The following is a 20,064-nucleotide window of genomic DNA, read 5'->3' on the forward strand; positions in this document are numbered from 1 at the left end:
TATTGTATCATTATATTGAAATTATTTATTGAATATTCACATTATGTTAATAAACTTTTTTTCTAAGCGATTAATTTACTTTTGTTTCGTCTTTGAAGGGTATTAATCGTAGCAGTTATTTGATTTCAATGAATTCTAAAAATGTCAGAAGAAACACTGTGCAAGGTAAGTCTAAGAGGCTTGCTATAACTCAGTTAAGAGAGAACTATCAAATATGTATGCAGTCAAACTCTGATTCAATTAATTGGTTTGGATTGAGTTTAATAATCCATTAAATTGAGGGCAAGATGATTGTGAATATAAACAATATGTGAAATGCGATAAAGTTTTTAAATTAATAGAAATCAATAAAGGTGTTTCTCAAGAATAGATTCTTCGCCCTTTATTTTTTTCTTGTTTTCATCAATGATCATCTCTGTGAGCTCAATTACGCGGGTAAGATAATAACATTTGCAAATGACACAGTTTTAGTTTATAATGCCAGGGGTTTGCAAAACAGTTCCAAAATTTAGGTCTGTTTTGCAGACCCTTCACAAAATTCCAGATCTGAAAAATGGACCTTTCACAAAATACAAATTAATGAAACCAAAGTTTGGCAATCATTTTTCCGCGATAAGTTAACTAGATTATTTTGCCTTCCCAGGAAATTAATCACCCCCTTTCACATAAGTAAGGAAAATTTTCACAAAAATAGGACCTTTACAAAAGTCTGTACAGACCCCTGAATGCAAAAAGACTGCCATTCACTTGCTAACATTATTAACAGTCACTTAATAAAAATCAGGAATTGGTTTTCTGCGAATTGAATTGAATTAAATATTTCTAAAACCCAAATTTATTTCTTTGCAATCAGATGTTCAACAAAGCTTTGATCTTATCTTTCACAAATTTGACTGTCTTCGTACCCCTTGTGACTGTGTTCATCTTGCCATTAAATACGTAGGAGTTTTAATCTATTCTTTAACCTGAAATAGAAATCACAATACATATACAACAGCATCAGGGTTTAAGCTGGATAAAAAATTCCTTTCGCAAAAAGGCGAAAATGGAGAGAAAAGCTTTAGCAAAATGCTACAATACTAATGGATTGATGGATGGAAGTCTACTCGTTTCATTCATCCTGTATGCATTTTTGCGAAAATGGCTACTACTTCTTTCGCATTCTACGATTTTCTTTCGCATTTTGCAAAAAATTTGACCGTAGCTTAAACCCTGAACAGCATATTTACATTCTAAACTTTTATATCTAATATACAGATTCTACTACCCAGAGCTGCCCTTAGGGGATGTGACAGGTGCAGTCACACTGGGCTCCCTGTTTACGGTAACAATAATTTCTTTCATAAATTGTGTAAATCTGCATTTTCATCTAGAAAGGAATAATTCTGGAATTATTTCTTTCATAAATTTTGAATTTCCACTGGTCTAGAATTACTTTTTTAATAAATTCTAAATTTTCATCAATTCTGGAATTCTGACTTTCATTATTTTTAGAATTTTGAATTCTCATCAATTCATCTATTCTGAATCTTCATCAATTCTGAAATTATTTCGTGCATTTATTCTGAATTTTCATGATTTCTATTTTCTGGATACTTTCGATTCTCCTCTCTCAGAGAACAAAAAAATCGGGGCTTGGAGCACCCCACTATTATTTAAGATCACCATCGCATGAAATTTACTGTTCATTAAATATCTATCTCTTGCGGCACATTTACTTTCTAAAATCTGTCTTTATTTTGAAAAAACAAAATTGGTAAAAAACATTTCACCTATTTCGTTCCAAGTTTTAATCAAATGAAATTATTAACAACACAGCATCCATATCCACTTTCAAGAAAGAAATTTATCTTTTTACTATCACTAACATTGAACATTTCTTTGACAATTTTTTATTCACTGACCTCTCTTATTTAAAAATCGCAAAATTTTTATTCACCAACCTCTTATCTAAATTGCTGCTTTCTATTTTCCACAGATTACCTTTCCTTAATTTTTCTGGAATACCTTCATAATTTTCTGACTATCCTCCAATTTCTATTTATTGTTTATTTTTCTTTAGACTTAATTTTTTTTATTTTAATTCAAAGAAATGTGTTGAAGAAAAAAAAAGAGAAAATGAATCAAACAATTTCTATTGTTACTGCACTGCAATTGCCATTATTAACTCTTTTTTCCATTATTTTCTCTTGTTATTAATTTAGTATGGTATTTTTCATATTGTTGAATGATTATTATTTTGTGAAAGTAATGTTTTTGTGTTATTAGGATTGTGGTTGTGTTTGTCAAACATGTCTCCGAGGCATCGGGTAACTATCAAATGTTACTTTATATGTTGTTCATTTGAATATATATATATATATTGCAATGTGTTTCTTTTATAAAATCATTATGACAGTTCATTGCTTAAGTAATAATTCAGATAAAATAATATTTACTCTGATCTGATATTGTAAAATGAATCAGTTTGGAATGAAGTTAATGATTTGAAATTGATTAAATGTGTAATTTTTATTTCTTTGTAATGAATTTTTTAAAGTAGAAAATTTTAATAGTTTTTACTCTTCTATCTCAAGTTTTTATAAATTATAGTTGTTATAAATTGTTTCATTGAAACTGAACATGTTTAGAAATATATTCAGCTGCTGTGAAACAATTTATCATGGTGATGCATCAACATACGTAATATCACATCAATAATTCATAATTACTCTATTGCACACCTTACTTCTCTGCTGAAAAAATACATATTTTTTTCTGAATTTCGTAACTGATTCCATCTATAATGATTTATCCCAGATAAATACATTTCATTTCAAATGCTTTCATTTGAAATGAAGAAGGGAGAAGCATGTCTTAGACCAGTCGCAGGCGAACTTTTTTAGGAGAGAGCCAAAAAATAAAAAATTTTGGCGGGGGAGACATTGATTTATAATTGGAATTTTTATACTCAGAAATAAAATGGTGAAATGTGTTGCATACTTTACTTTGAAGACTGCCACGGTTCAAGAGCGTAGCCGGGGGGGGACGACGACTTGGGGGTCTGGTGTCCCCCCCCCCCCCCCCCCCGAAATGTGAGAAAATGACCGAAAAAAAGAAAAAAGATAGCCAAATCCATTGTTCTGTCATTTTGGTCCCCCCCCCCGAAATGAAAGTGGTCCCCCCCCCCCGAACGAAATTTCTGGCTACGCCCCTGCCACGGTTTCACTGCAAATGAGAGACAATTGTTCATCCTTTACATCTATTAAAATACAAATAAGTATATTTTAATAACTTTTATGCATATTTATTCCATAAGTTTCATTTTTTTGCACATGCAAAAGCAAAATCCATTTCTATTTAAATTCTCACAAATATATTTTTCATATGCAAAAAAAACTCTTAAAATGAATTTTCTTAAAACACTGAAATTGAACATTTCTATACTATATTTTGAAATCTGTGGCGGGCCAGATAGAATGTTTGAGCAGGCCATGGTTTGCCCATCGCTATCTTAGACAATGAAGCACAAGCTCTGGTACACTAGCGTTTTTGAGAAATTTACCCAGCACACAAAGTAATTGTAAAAAATATTCAATTACTTTGAAATACATAGAAGTTAGATGTCATAGAGACTGTGCCAATCAAAAATTGTATAATCAGGATTTCATTCATGTTTTTCATTGATATTTTTGCCTTTGAAGAGATAGTTCTAGATAGACTAATATGGTCACATTCACCATTCATGGTCAACTTCTGTCTTGATGTCAAATATGTTTTGAAATTTTTAAAGTAAATGTTCAAATAAGCATGTTCATTTACCAGCATATTATGTATATTTACCAGAAAAATATTGATTATTATTCTAACCAAAATGTTATAAATTAATTGCTGTTACATTTTCAGGGCACTGGCTGCATTAGAAACCAGAAATGCAAATTCCGACATGTAAGTGGTACTTAAACTTTTTGTTGTTGTATTTCACTGCCGTGAGTGTCTGAAAGTCTGCTTTATGTAAAATGCTTGCATGGCAGGAATAAACAATTTTTTCTTGTTTAGTTTTCTAGGGTTTAAAATACTTTTATCTTAACAATTTGTTTCTTACTCTGAGCATGTAATAAAACCAATTAATATTTTCTGTGTTAATAGCCTTCACTTACATCAAGAAATAGAGTTTTTAAAACAACAGTTGTTGGAGAGGCAATACTACATCTTAGAGATGGAAACGAATGTTCTTAAACATGCCCAGCAGTATCCCAATGGCGAGTGGCGTCACATGGAGCAAGAGCTTTTCATGTGGAAAGACAGATATGAGAGGTTTGTTTTCATGTATGAATATTTACATCCTTACAAACTCTCAGCTCAGTAGGAAATATAGACAGATGGCTACAGTATTCTACAAGCACAGCTAATCATCAGTTTTAATTCATCTTTATTTATTATTATTATTATCAGTTTTTCTTCTAATTTTTGTGAACAAGTTCATGTGTCACCATGAACTATTCAATTAACAAATAACTGATGAGGTGACTATCACTGTCATAAACTTAAAGAGGAGTGTATCTGGGGACAAATGGTTGTCGCCTGTACTAGTTCATTTTCTTCTCAATGTTTCTCCAACAATAATGATTGGCATCACATTAGAAGTGGCAATTTAAGGTTGCTACGCACTGTTCTGAATACCCCGTGTTACGTCAGAGACATTGTGACTTCTGTGATGTGAGACACACAATTTCCATGAATCAGAATTTACATCTCTGGCACGATGTGGGACCGTGTAACATTATAGTAGTGCGTAGCAGCCTTTAGACAGCTCCTGATGATGATGTCTACCACTAGTATTAAGAAACTATTAAGGAACATTAAGAAAATTAACTGATATCAACAGCAGCTTTTTGCTTGTGATTACAGTAGAAGCTACTTATTCGAATCACTTGATAATGTTATCATTTGGGTATTATTATCACTTGCACAAAGACGTATGGCATTCGATCGATTTCACGTTCGATTCGCAGATTAGGCGTATATCATAGCATAGCATAAAAAAATTTCAGTTATCAGGATTTTGGCTTATGTTGCCTTTTTTTTTACAAAAGTTTTTTTATGCATTTTGAAGTTGCACCTCAGTTCAACTTCCATTGTTCCGTATTTTCAGGGATCTATGGTGTAGGTATAGCAAAAATTATCATTCATTGTATAAAAAGTACAAGTGGATCTGTCTATCATAATCCATATTAACAGCTCTATTCCTGTTTCTTGCAATGGCTAAATTAAGAACAAAGACATACTCTTAGCTTAGAAGGAGAAAAAATTGCCATTAAAACAGTATGATAGGTTATGGAGTATGAGTCAGTAGAATGCACGATCAAATATCTCTCAACCAGTTCTGGAAGAAAAAAAATAGAGCACAGTGTAGTCACACATTATATTAGCACCTTTGGTTTTTTGATATAGTTATCAATCCGTTTCTATCAGAAACCTCAGCGTCCTGATATGATCACATTAAGCGGCACGTACTGTATAAAAAGGCTTTTTTATTACCAAACACTTTTTTTTATTAGTAACACAATGTTTCCTCCCCCCCCCCTCATAATTATTTTCTCATGTATTGCTGAAAGGTGATGGAATGACCAGGTTGGGGTGGAGAAGCGTAGTTATAGGGCTATGAGTACAATGTACATTGTCTATGGGCTCTGCTTAAAGGCACATAGAGTGACAACACACTTGACTTCATAAAAGAGTAATCGTGAGCTTGAGCTTGTAACTTGGAAAACCTAAGATTTAAAGAAAATTGTCTTAAAAAAATAATACCCTTATTATTAGGTATTGTTTCTCACATGGGTAAATGGGGCACATGCCCAGGGTCCCAAAATTGGATTCCTTCTTTATTTTAAGCAATGGGCTCCTCTCCTCCCCTTTGCCTCAAAGAACACTATATAGTAGACTCCGGACTATACCACCTAATGTGGTGGAAGGGTAAGTCAGATAGGCCGGAGTTCTACAGTTCACTTCCTACCTCCTCATACCATTAAAAAAACACTTTTTATTTCTAAACCTACTCCATATGTTCTGACCTCTAGGTCAGGAAGTGATCATCTGGCCAATGCTTTATAAGTGTTTGCTATGTACCGTACTGTACATTTTATAAAATTTATTCAGGAAAAGGAAATTCATCATTGTACCGTATGAATATGTATACACTTTCAAAATAAAATACAGTGAAACCTCACTACAAAGATGTTTGGTTTTTTAAGATAAACCCCTCTACAACTGTACTTTTCAAATCTTTTTTGAAATCGCCTACAGCCTTTACTATGCTACCCGTCTCCCATAACGATATCGATATATATAAAATTGATTTTCTGTCTGTCTGTGTGTATGTATGTTCTCTATACAAATCTACAATTTTAGATGGATTGTCGCCAAATTTTGCATATATACCAAATGGGACCCGACTTAAACGATAGGCTACTTTAAATTTTTGTCAGAGCAGGGTAAGTGCCCCAAATAAGCAAAAAACTGTAGGGCAACAATGGTTTTCGGGCCTCAACAATCACTTTCCGAACATTTACTTTGGTTCCCTAGCAATGCGTTTCAGACGTGAATATGCCTTTACAATGGTTTGTCACTTCTTTAATCCTGTTAGTATATGTATATTAGTTTATGCCTTTATAATGGTTTGCCAATACTTTCAATACTACACAATACTACTATTCAATACAATTACATTTCAATACTCTCAGTAATGAGGCTTTTTGAATAGACGTCATAATCATCATCAGCATCGCTTTGACGGTCAGGAAAAGGGTGAGACTCATAGAAATCACTGTTAAAATTGCTGATTTTACTGTAGAAATGCTGAAATTTGGTGGGGTTTTCCGCCACATCAATAATTTTAAAAATTGTATAGAATTCCCGATTTCTGAAATATTATGTTTGCTTAGAGATATACGAAGTCCAGGAGATTGAATATGAAGTAATTAGCCGGACCTAATTTTGAGTTGAATATCCAATGCAATAACATTGATTTCAACTTTTTATTTATTTCTTTTCAAGCATGAAAAATTAATGTCTCCGTATTATCTTTTGATATTCAACTGCATCAATTCATACAGTTTAGGTTGTTTTAAAATTAATTATGGGCCAATAAAAAGTACATCGAAAAAATTCCACAGCTTTAATTAAGCATTTTTGAAAGCTGAAACAGGCAGATAATTAACTTGAAGTTGGGGGGGAGGGGAAATAGAAATACATAGCAAAAAAGAATACATTAAAAAAGGAAAGAAAAGTATATATTCATTTCTATGTTTCTTTAAATCTAGATTTATTTATTTCATGAGTCACCATATTGGTTAACTTGGACACGGTTTGCATGTTCCTCAAAGAAAGAGGGAGATATCACGTGTTTCTAACAGCCTCATTGAAGAAAACCCGGGCAGCGCCGGGTATTATAGCTAGTTTATTAATATTTTGCTGAAAATATCCTTTGATATATTTTTGAACTTTTCACATATTTTAGTTCTTCTGAGGCTAATCAGTATTTGGCACCACCTGATCACCGAAAGTGTAGAAGGTTTTAGTATCACGACTCTTCGTGTGATACACCGAAGTGTGCTGCAATGAAACTCTTTACAGGAGCAATACTCATCAATCCAAATTTCGCTTATCAATCATTTAAAATTTTTTGTAGCAAATAAATACAGTACTCAAAACAAAATTTTTTTTGGTGGCACTAACTATACCAATTTAGAAAAGATGTCAACAGAAGCATAAATTTGATGGCACATGATGATAATCTTGCCTCCCTGTGTATCGGTAATCTCTCAGTATCCTAAACAATGCTGTTTTTTTTTTTGCAGCATATCGTTATATTGAGGTTTCACTGTATTAATGTAGACTTAATTCTCCCAAAAATTATTTAAACTTATTTCACTGTTCATTGTGATAAATGATTGCACAGATTTATTACCCCTTGGAACGCTTTGACAAAGTAAATTATTCCTCATTTTATCACAGTATTATTATTATCGTTACTTAACTAGGCTGGATAGTCGAGAGTCTACTATATATGGGGCCCCCAGAAATGAATATTTGCCCAAAGCTGGAACATGTGAGAAACAGGCCCTGCCTATTACGATATTACCTATAGGAAGCTTGTCTATCATGGTGGTTGTGAAAGTATATAAATCGTCAATCTGTAGCAAGATAAATATGACAATGTTGGTATGAAACATATCATGTGATATTCGAAAATGTTTATCGGAGCTAAGTACAGTACTAATAGTTCAAGTGCCATTAAAATCAATATTAGAGGGTTTTATGTAATTATTTCATGTTGCTCAATTATTATATTTCTTTATTTAAGGCTGTTGGAAGGTCATAAGAAACTGCAAAAGGTTAACCAAGGTCTCGAAGATAAATTACTGAAATTGGTATGTTTTTCTTGCATACAGGGTGTTCTGTTAATGGACCGACAAACTCAAAGGGTTGTTAGTAGACTTCAAGAGGAACAAAAATTGCAATGGAACATGGTGTTGCAAACCACATTGAGAAGGTGAAAATCGTGAAACACGCATGCAGGTTTCGATGTCACGCTGGAACAACAAAAAGTACAATAACTACAAAACAATTTAATTTGATTAATTATTACAAGAGTTGTTGGAAGTGGTGCTGTTGACGTCATTGCACAGTCTACAACGATGTAAAAACGATTTCGGGATGCGCTCAGAGATACCAGATATGCTTTTGTTACCTGTCGCAGCAACGACAATCTGTGCTATGAGATCCTCCGGTGTGTCCACGGGCATCAGATATGGTGTACACTTCATCAGATATAGATATGGTGAGAAAACCCATGGACACATCCAGCAATTAACTAACATCCACCTTTCGTCTCCTCTAAACTCAGAGCCTGCATGCGTTTTTTGGGATTTTCACCTTCTCAACGTGGTTTGCAACACCATGTTCTATTGCAATTTTTGTTCTTCTTGACACCTACTAACAACCCTCTGAGTTTGTCGGTCCATTAACAGAACACCCTGTATATATTTATGATGGAATTGATTGAAATTTCTTTTTGAGCTATCAGTTTGAAATGATGTGTGGATCTAATCAGTTTTCTTTCGATTTCCAAATTAACACCGTTTTTATTATAGTTTTATAAAAACTTCTGTGTTATTATGTCATGGATGCACTGATGATTTCTGTCGCAACAGCAGACAAAATGTGTTTCAAGGTTGCTTCATGATAACCCAGAAGAAGTGTCATATACTCCTAATAACACATACTATGAAAGCTTATGAATGTTTTTGGGGATTTTGCTAATTTTATTAAAGATCTATGATGAAAATGAGTTGTAAGTTAAACATGTTGTTTTAATCAACCCAGTTGGAAATTTTCCTCTCCAGCGGGAGGACAAAATATAAATGCAGAAACAGGAAAACTTTTCCAAAAAAGCTTAATATACTTATAAGCTGTCAAATCTGGTTATCAGTCCCACAACTAGTAGGGAGTCAGCAAGTCTCATGCCCGAGGCATTGAACCAGTAAAAACACCTATTCCCTTGTGTTGACCACTCGTTTTCGACATTTAAAAGGGGTACATAATTGGGGCCCTGGTTGCAATTCTCAAAACTTACATAAAAAAATTTTCATATTCGTGAAGTTTTGGATCACGTATTTTCTATCAACTTACAAGTGGAATTTTCATTTAATTTTTCACAGGTTGATAAGTTTGAGACCGAGAAGAACAGTTTAAATCGAGATGTTGGCGATCTGACGAATAGACTTGTTGAAGCTCGTATTTCCATAACTGATTTGGAAGAACAGAACGTGAGTGCTTAAAAATTTCTGTAAATGATGGTGGGGGGAGGGGCTTCCCCAAAACAGCAACTACATGTTGAAACTCAATTTACTTTCTGGTCATAGTCACTGGGCTTTTGAAAAGATAAGCTGCTCTAGCACAGAGCTGGACAAATCCCAAGCACCAGGTTGCCATGGCGACTAAAAAATTAATATTGGTGCCTAAAATTTTCTTTGTGTAGTTAGTTACTAAATTGTGGGTTGAGAGCACAAAATGTTTGGAATTTACAGCAGCATATCTGCCAACATGAAGCATTATTTGGACCTTTCTCTTCGGGTAAAGATTTTTTTGATTCACAAAAAATTTTTCTGGCACATAGATTTTTTTGCAATTTGTCCAGCCCTGCTCTAGCATACAGACAGACAGACATGACCGCCCAGAAAGACCATCTTTGGATGGTTTGTGCTCTTTCCGAAAGGGATGGACGGTCTCGGAGAGTAAGCTCTAGCATACAGGCTAATCTCAAAGATACTGAAAAGTATTCTACTACCAGCCCATAACAATGGTTATATGTATAATATATTGTATAATTTGTGGATTTTTCAAGCTGTATGTATAATAATTAATGAAATTCTTCAATGATATTGATATAATGGGTGGGTCCACCCATTAAGAGACCACTGTGTGAATATATATACCACAGTATCACTTGCTGTCACCCTCTGGCTTCATGGGATTTTTTTAGCCTGCAATGTCTAGAAGGTGACCCTTGATTTGAGCAATATATCCAGTCATGCAAAATGTAATAAAATTGTTTCTCAATATAAATTTGAGGTCAGACTACAAAAAACAAAAAATTTATTTTTTTTTTTCTTACTTTTTTTTCAGGAGCAATATCGGAGTGACTGCAATATTGCTTTACAGTTACTGCAATGCAAGCCATCAAATTTCATTTCCCAAAAATTAAGCGCGGTAAGTAAAATATAAAAAAAAAAAATCCTTCCCTCTCAATTTCTTAACTCCATTATTTGGAATAGCAGACTTCTCTCTAAATGCATTCTGTACTTGTTTCTACCATTATTTTCTGCATATAATCTCCAGGTCATAAGCTAAACAGAACACTGAATTTTTTAGTGACTTATAGGTTTCTGCATATCATCTGCAGGGCTTTTTTTCTCCCTTTAAGGGGATTGAAATACTTTCTAATATATAGTTGAACCCCAATTTAATGAATCAACTAACACCAAATTCGAAGTGATTTGTTAAATCGAAGAAAATTATTATATTAGGGTTGAGATTAACACATATATATGGAGAGACTTCTTAAAAATTCATTGAATCAAAGTTAAACCGAACTTCCTGGTCTTGAGGGTCCAAATGTATGTATAGCAGATGTATAGCCTAGGTGAGAAGGAAAGAATCAACATTTTTTTAAAACAAAAATTACCAACAACCCAAATGAGTGCAATTTGCATTTGCAGATTATATGCAAGAAATTACAGTATTTATTATTTTTTAGGCTGCATATACTATAAAAAATTTTCCTCTCACTGAATTTGTATTGCAATATTCATGCTATTTCATTAGTTTCACATAGAATTTATTTAAAAATGCTTAATTTTTTTAGAATGTGAATCAAAATTCCATTTTCTATGTTTATGAGCAAAAATGTTCTGTGAAACGATTTTAATGTTCAATCTCACATATCCAATACTAATATTAGATATTCAATCTACTGTGTTTTGCATAGTATCTTGAGAAATTGATTTCTTTCTGTCAAAATATGAGACTAGATCAAAGGAATCCAATGGAGCGAGCAAGCCTTTTTATTGTTAAGACAATACCAATGTTTAGATTTTTTTTTTTTAAAAATACTTCTATATATTTTTTTAGTTTCCTTCTGATCTGCAAGAAAAAGTAAGGATGCATTTTGCTGCTCACCAGTCTCCGAAAGACCTGCCAAGCAGCAGAAGCAGCCCAGAATTACGAACTATACGAGTTCCTATCCCAACCTTGCCCCCAACGGCTATGGTATACTCTGTAAATAATGTACATTCCATATCAGATTCTGAGATGTCCAACGATAGTCAAAATACTCCAGACTATGTGTCTGCTGCGATAATGGCCAAAGTACTTGAAGAGCGTACCAAGGAGAGAGTCTTGAAAAAAGAACCTTGCCGTGTTTGTAGCTATAGAAGAAATTCGTTAGATTGCAAGGACAAAGCAATTCAAGCAAACTTTATCAAGACGAATGCCTTGTCCCTTTCTAATGGCTCAATGCAGGTTAAAGTGCACTCAAGACCCAGAAGTTGTTCATCCTCTAGCACTGAATCTAGTTCTCAAATCGATGGTTCTGTCCATTTTAAGGTTCCCGAAATTCCCAAAACCAATGAAACTATAATTTAGTGGACTGTACAGTTTCCTGAAATAGTTTGTGATATTATATTTTGAAAATATACCATGAAGCGTGTGTCTGTATGAAACCGAAATCATGAAACTTTATATGTATAGCATCAAATGTGATATTCAGGGTATTCAACAAATTATTTTACTGTTCACAGTCTCACTGTAATTGTTATAGTTGTTGAATTATTCCTATAATGAAACTCTTTTTGAAGGGTTTGGAACTTTGCATGAACTCTAGTCCATAAAATATTGATTCCGTGTTACCTTTTGAATTGATAAGAAAAAAAAAGTTATGCCTTGATTTATTGTGAGTTAGGTGGAGCATTTGATGAGCAACGAGTTTTGTCAGCTATTGTGAAACACAAAAATTCACAATTTTTTCACATTTTTCTATGCTAAATCGATTTTTCAATGGTCATGGGGTATAAAATTCATTATAACAGCTAACTATACAGTCGACAACAAATTATATGTGATATTCAGATTATGTAATTTTTTCCCTTAACATTTCTCCTCGTAATGTATTAATGCACTTCAAATTCAAAATAGATGTTTAACTATACTTTTTCTCCCATCACTGATTTCTATGAATTTTTGAACTGAACTATAATGAAGTCTGGACCAGTGGAATAACCTGTCCAGTCACCTCAGTCAACAGAGGAGATTCCTCCAAAAATGTTAAACATAGAAGTCTTTGCTGACTGGGTAAATCAGTTTCAACCTTTTAAGCAGTTTTTAAAATTCCCCTGATCTTGCATTATAACTGCCACAGTGGAAATCACTAAATCCCCTGCAAAATGCCTCCTGTTTTCAAGAATATTTTTTTCGATCTTGTGCAGCCAATTTCTCCCCAACATTGAGAATAATGATAATAAACAAGGAAGAGAAATACTTAGGCTTTTTTTTATTATTTATACAGGTTATTCAAAATGATGTACAGTATTTTAAAAGACTGTAATAAATTCATTTTGAAACAGATACATACCAGAACGGGTTAAAAAAGGAGGACAACTCTCTCAAATATTTTTATTTTATCACATTTTAAGTGTTTGATATGACTTTCTCGAGTCACATGGACAACGTCCAGACGATAATCCATTTCTTACCGCCCGCACTCGTTTTAGCATATCTGGTGTTTCTAAGTTCAGAGCATTACATATGCATGTTCGTAGGTCCTCCAAGTTGCGTGGCAGTGGTGGCATGTACACTTTGTCTTTCACAAAACCCCACAAGAAAAAGACATATGGAGTAATGTCCGGTGACCTGGGGGGGCCCAAGGAAACATTACTTTGTCATTCTTTCCAACACAGCCAATCCAACAATTAGGAATCACATTGTTGAGAATTCACTCGCTTCCAGTGTGGAGGCGCACCATCCTGCTGAAAGACGAAATTATTCGAGTCATCCTGAAATTGCGGGAAAAGCCAGATCTGTAACATATCAAGATATGTGTTGCCATTCACTGTCTTTCCCACGAAAAAGAACGGCCCATATAATTTGGTCTCCAAAATTGCACAAAACTCATTCGCTTTAGCCGAATCTTGTTCATGTTCCATGATACAGTTAAGGTTTTGTGTCCCCCAAATTCGCACATTGTGCTGGTTAACTTTCCCGCTAATATGGAACGTTGCCTCGTCACTGAATACGAGGCAAAAAAGAAAACAATTCTCATCTTCACATTTGCCCTGCATGTTCAGGCAAAACTCCATTTGTTGGCCCTTGTCTCTAGGAAATAAAGCTCGAGCCATCTGCAATCCATAACGTTTTATTTGCAGTCACCTCTGTGTGCCACACCTTTGTTTGCTGAAGTCCCAGTTCATAACTTGCTTCGTTAGTTGATTTTTTTGGGCTGCATAGAAACATTGCTCCTTTAAAAAATTCTTGTCTGTGGTTTTGCCTTTACTAAGATAGCCTGTTTCTTCAAATTGATGATACCACTTTCGAATGCTTTTGTCAGTCAGACTATCTTTTCCAAATCGTCTACAAAACGCATGTTGGACCAAAATTACAGATTCCAATTTCGCATACTGCAAGATGCAAAATGCCTTCTCTTCCTGAGACACCATTTTTCGTTCTAGCAATTGCAATGCCACCACACATTCCATACTCAATACAGGCCGCTGGGAAAAATATTTGAGTCCCCTTTTTTTTTAAATTCCTTTCTGGTACGTAACTGTTTAAAAATTTGTTTATTACAGTCTTTTAAAATATTGTACACCATTTTGAATAACCCTGTACTGTAAGCATATTCCTATACTACCTCGAAGAAAAACACCAACCCTTTCTCCAGTATCAAACTTTGAGCAAAAGCGTACTCCACTCACTTTCGAGTTAGGGGGGATGGTTTTGTTTGACTGTAAAAACAACTACAACACACTAGCTACTACTTTACCGCACACCAATTCTGGTCATATATCGCCATATTGCAATTTGCAACCAGTGGAGTTGGGTGGGAAATGAAGGCACCATCTATTGCTATTGGGGGTCGCCCCAGGCTTGGTAGATAAAGAACGTGTTTTTGATGTTCTTGCCCGAATTGGAACCTGTGGACCTTGACGGTAATTTTCATCGTGGAAGATGAGCATCTTACCACTGTGTTTTTCAAGCACATAACACAGTAGCTGGGCTCGTCATTGCCAAAATAAGAGGGTTTTAAGGAGGCAAGATATTTCATGATTGCTAAAATAAAAGGCATCAAGTTGGGAGAGACATCTTGTCATATTGCCGCTGTGAGGATTAAACAAATGAAAACTTAAATTTAATGCATAACGGTAATTATAAGAAGTATGTGGAAAAAATTTTCAGGTCAAAGGTGTGACCTTTTTTTTTCACCAAGTCTGGTCATATCCCGGCATATAAACAGCAATTTACTACCGATCAAGTTGAGTCGGTTCCATTCTTGTCTTGAGCATAGATGGGACTACCAGTGAGGGTATATTGAGAAGATATACTATGGTCATCTCCATCTACCATGGTCACCCAAAGTTTGATGAACTTGCCAATTGTTGAGATCGAATCTGATGGTAGCCTTCATGGTAATCGATGAGCATTGTGCCACTCACGCTCCTAAAAAATGCTGAGAATCAACTTGGCTGCCTAGGTGAAAGCCAGGATCGGCTCCTTGTAAGTTCCGCCCTTTGCAAATATAAATTTTAGGGGGTCCCCCTTATATATAGTGTTCTTCGCTTCGAGACAGAGGTATATGTGGGGGGAGGATGGGGATTGTGGGGGCATGCCTAAAATACAGAAGGTAGCTAATTTGTGGGCCCTGGTGAAAGCCAGGAATCATAACCACTAGACCATATAAGACACCATAGTGGATACTAGTGTGAGACCAGTTTTCTCACCTCTGTGTGCTGTGCTATGCTAATGAAAACTTTTCCTAACATGATGTGACCCACATGCCTCAGTACTGTGTTTCTATTGTATTGGACAGTAATTTACATGGCTACTGGCAAATTTTTTCACTATCAAGTCCATCATGATATCTTGAATATGTTGAAGTGGAATACAAGATAAACATGCTTTTGATCATACTGAAGAATTTTATTCATGGTAAACACTAAATTGTATTACATATTGATTGAATTTATAAAAAAAATCTGTAGTCAAAGTGATTGATGGAACAATGAAAAACAATCGCTATCATAATATTTTTTCTGTAAAATTAGTTTTCTCTGTCATTCAGAATATAAATGGAAATATACCATGTTATCAAAATTGATGTACCAAATAGAATTACCAACTTGTTGTACTCCAGTCACCGTGATCAGGTTCACATGACGAAAACCCACAATGATCACTGACTGAAGATGGTTTTCTATAGTTTTTTTTTCAAAATTCAAGGCACAAAAATTTGAGCAGGCCTTCATTTTAAAAAGTTTCTCCACAGAGAACAAGTGAACCTGCAAACATTACACTTTCACTTCTGGTTTGGAAGACTTATGTCAACACTTTGAACAGAACATGCTCACTTTAGACACTCATAAATATGTTAGGGGCACACAGACATTGTACATTCAGGGCATACACAATTTGTTAGAAATTTCTCAGAGAAATGTTTACGGGGTGCATGTGCAGTTTAGTATTAAGTCTCATTGCCATGAGAATTTGAGGAAAAAATAAACTGATATGTGAATGCATTTCGAGAGAATGATTATGTGAGATGTCTCTAAATAAGCAAATTATGGAAAAATTCTTATGTAAAGGCACCTATACTTTGTAGATTCTGCGCTGACACTAAAGTCTGGTTCCTTGAAGTTAGCACTTCTCTCTACAAGATGCAGTGTCCGCTGGATTTGATCTCCAACCTGCATATACTAAATTAATCATTATTTCAGAGCAAAGGCTTACCCTATAAATTTAGTACAATACAATTAGCTCTTTGATTAGGGATGCACAACCTTTCATTCTGTAGTCCAGATATACAGTATTTCTACTGCTTGCAGGCCAGAAATTGTGTATATTGCATATCCATATACCGACCTGCATTTTAGAGACATTCCTGTAATTTTGGCCATCCCAGCTTTTTTTTTTATGAAATGTCTTGTTTTTCCCCTTTATTTTCAACAAGGCTTACTTAAATTTTTTATATCAAGAATTAAGGTTATTTTCATGACATAAATTATAGTCTGATAATTATGACTCAATCATAATTATAGTCACATATATTCATTCCACATATTTGTTGAACATGCATATGTTTAAGTAAACATTTTATTTTCTGGATATTATGCTGAGGTGAACTCGGAAAGAAAAGTCATCTTGTCTCCACTGGGACACGAACCCAGGCCCTCTTGCATACTGGGCAAGCATGCTACCATCTACACCACTGGAGACATGACCCTGCCTTCCTTATTTCACACACTGTGGCGTAAGGCACTGAAGTAGAGACATTAGTCGCCTCTCTTAACTTCAGGAATTATTCCTGGTTTTTCAATTCCCCAATTTTCCACTTTTTTTTTTTTTTTTTTTGTGAATTACATTTTCAACCATTCTGACTTATCCTCCATTTCCTGCCATTGGTGACTTTTCATCAATTTTAGCGATAGTTGGCAACTTGTATTACCTTTGGCAATTTCCTTTTGGCTGTAATTGCCAATTTTACTTGCCTGTGACAGTTTTTTAGGCTTTACTTGCCTTTGACAATTTCTTTGGCTGTAATTGGCAGCTTTACCTGTTTTTGGCTAATTGGTAGCTTTACTTGTATTTGACTTTTTTTTGGTGATAATTGGAGGTATCTCTTGTGTGGATCCTATATTTTTCCTGAATTTTTATGAAGGAACTATACTTTGTCTAGGTATTTATCGTGTTGTGTGTATTGATAGTTTTCTATCAGAACACTGTGGCGGGCTGAAGGTTGTGCAACCCGTCCTAGCTCTGTTTGGCTGAACAAGTAAAGATAAATCAACCCAGTTAGTTCACTACTCTATACTGTTAATTAAGCTTTGAGATAAAATGGAAGGGAAAAGGTTTACAGTGTATGGGTGCTTTAAGAGTCATTGCTTGAAAGTTTTGTATACTCCTTAATGAAACCAAACTGTTTGAATCATTTTAACTTTTCAGTTTTAAAATCCAAAATTTCATTTATACTTCTTTATTTTTGAAAATAATTGTCATTCTTTATTATTAGAATGAGATATTTTGTTCGCACATTTATAATATCTTTAATTACACACTCTATTAGCCTCTCAGCACTCATTTTTCCAAGAGGAAACAGCTCAAAATATTTTTTTTCCCCACCTATATTTTCCATCAGGTACAGACTAGTTTTTGCACAAATTTAGCACGTGCATCAGCACCATCACAAAATTTTGAAGTATTTCGAGTCATTGGAGAAGAGCATTTAAGACAGTGGTTATCAAGGTGTGCGTCGCGGCTCCTAGGGGCGTCCCAGCAAGCTGTTGATGTTGGTGTGCGCCTGTACCGTACTTTGAAGTTGTTGTTCATTAGGCTATTCTGGGAAACCGCTGATGAACGTTCACTGGAACAAGGGAGCCGTGGGTGCCAAAATTTGTAAATCACTGGTTCAAGGGTAAATAAACTAATTAGTGTTTGAAATAAGAAAAGTTATGTGCAAAGCACAAGAATCGAATGTTTAAAAGTGATTATAATTTAAACATTTGTACTTATAATAATATTATATGTGCCATGACGAAGTAAAATGAAATATTATGAGAAAAAAAGTACTTATTTTTTACAAAAAAAATGAACGAGAATCAGTTTGAATTTACTTATTTTGTAGATATGAAGTGAATATTTAAAAATTATTTATATCAGAAATTATGTCATTATAGATTGAAAAAAATGTTGCATTTAATATATTTATGAAGAAAAAGATTGATATATTTATCAAGACGCGAGATTGATTATTTCTCTTATAGCCAAAGTTTGTAAATATAAGTTATTCATTCATTTGCTTTTGCTGAGTGCCAGTAGGGAAAAAAAATGATCGCTTGATTGTTGTCCTGTGTATGATGTACCAGTGCCTTCCATCTTTATGTCATGCTGTCTGATTTTAGAGTATGCAGTTCGATGCATATAAATATTGATACTACAAATTAACTTTTTGTCTTCTTTTTCTTCTGTTTGAAAATTATTCTTAGCCATAGCGAAACAGTTATTAAAATAATCATGGCTTTCTGAATCAGTTCCTAAATTATTAAATGATGTGTGACCAGTACTCGAAAAAAAGTGTGTGAGCAAAAGAGGGTATTCAGAATGTGTGATGCAGTGGAACTTCAGTTTACCAGCTTAATTCGTTCTGCCAACATGCTCATTATCTGAATCGCTCGTATATCGAATCAAACTTCCTCATAGGAAATAATAGAAACTTTGGTGATTCGTTCCACAATTATTCATTCACATAAAAATTACTATTAAAAACAACATTCAATCAATAATACAATGCAATAATATAAGAAGTAATACAATAAAATATAATAATGCCATAAATAAACATACAATATGATGTTTACAAATTAACTTACTCTATACAGCTGAGAGAGAGGACGACTATTGTTTAGGACGGTTTACAGACTCCCTGTTGTTTACAAACTTGTTTTTGTGTGACTTATAATCAATAAAATAACCAATCCAATGACACTTGCTTTTACCTTCTTTTTAGGATTTCTCGGAAATGGGAAATTGCATTGTCGTTGGACACATTCATTGCTGCAGCTTTATTTGATTGTACAAAATTTTGTAGAAAAGAACCAGATTCCCACATTCTATACGTCTCTAATCTTATTTTAAGGGAAGGACTTCTTGTCTCTCTTCCTCAGATGAGATACCGTCTATAAACTCTTGTCATTGCATGCAAAGGAGATCCATCAGTTCGTTGACAGTCATCTCCTGGCCATGTTCTTGAATGCCATCCTCATTCACCTCCAGTCCCATGGTCTGTTTCAAAGACATGGCTTCTTTAACAAATGTTGGCTTCTGTTTGTGAGCTAGCCCCCTCAAAGTTATGTTCAATAATGCAATCAACTCACAGTTTTCTCCAAGTAGAATTTAAAAAATTTCCAGTGTGCATATATGCATTGTTATAATGGTACATCTAGTTTTGTATCATAAAACAGTCACACTCGCATGTGTGTTCATCTTTTGAATGAGGTACACTGATCGGGGAGACTGTAAGGGGAGAATATTACCTACAATTCCACTATATATACGTGTGGATGAAAGCAAAAAAACCATCAGTGCAGTTTTGATAACATGGAAAATAATTTTTCATGTTATCAAAAGCCCAAAATTTTTTGCTCATTATGCGAATTGCTCACTAACCAAATCGCTCATTAACCGAAATTCCACTGTAAAATTTTTCAAATAAAGTCAAACTTTGTTATATCATCGAAGATTCCATGAAATTTTCTTATT

The 20,064-nt window shown here is 34.3% G+C and overlaps 1 protein-coding gene and 1 non-coding gene across 2 annotated transcripts; one reads left to right on the forward strand and one right to left on the reverse strand.

Moving 5' to 3' along the window:
* Positions 1–139: 139 nt before the first annotated feature.
* Positions 140–18,750, forward strand: LOC149074928 (uncharacterized; the record flags this gene model as incomplete). The annotated part of the gene is made up of 9 exons (XM_089245980.1): positions 140–165; positions 1,258–1,324; positions 2,269–2,309; positions 3,886–3,927; positions 4,129–4,296; positions 8,345–8,411; positions 9,702–9,809; positions 10,669–10,752; positions 11,674–18,750. Coding segments are annotated over 9 exons (1,116 nt in total), but the record flags the coding sequence as incomplete, so codon positions are not given.
* On the reverse strand, positions 16,952–17,025 carry TRNAT-AGU (transfer RNA threonine (anticodon AGU)). The gene has a single exon. It is a non-coding gene; the product is annotated as a tRNA-Thr (tRNA).
* Positions 18,751–20,064: the final 1,314 nt, after the last annotated feature.

The sequence above is a fragment of the Pholcus phalangioides genome, unplaced genomic scaffold (genome assembly GCF_987345545.1).
Source record: "Pholcus phalangioides strain wild (caught in Gottingen) unplaced genomic scaffold, Ppha-v1.0 ptg000016l_1, whole genome shotgun sequence".
Lineage (NCBI taxonomy): Eukaryota > Metazoa > Arthropoda > Arachnida > Araneae > Pholcidae > Pholcus > Pholcus phalangioides.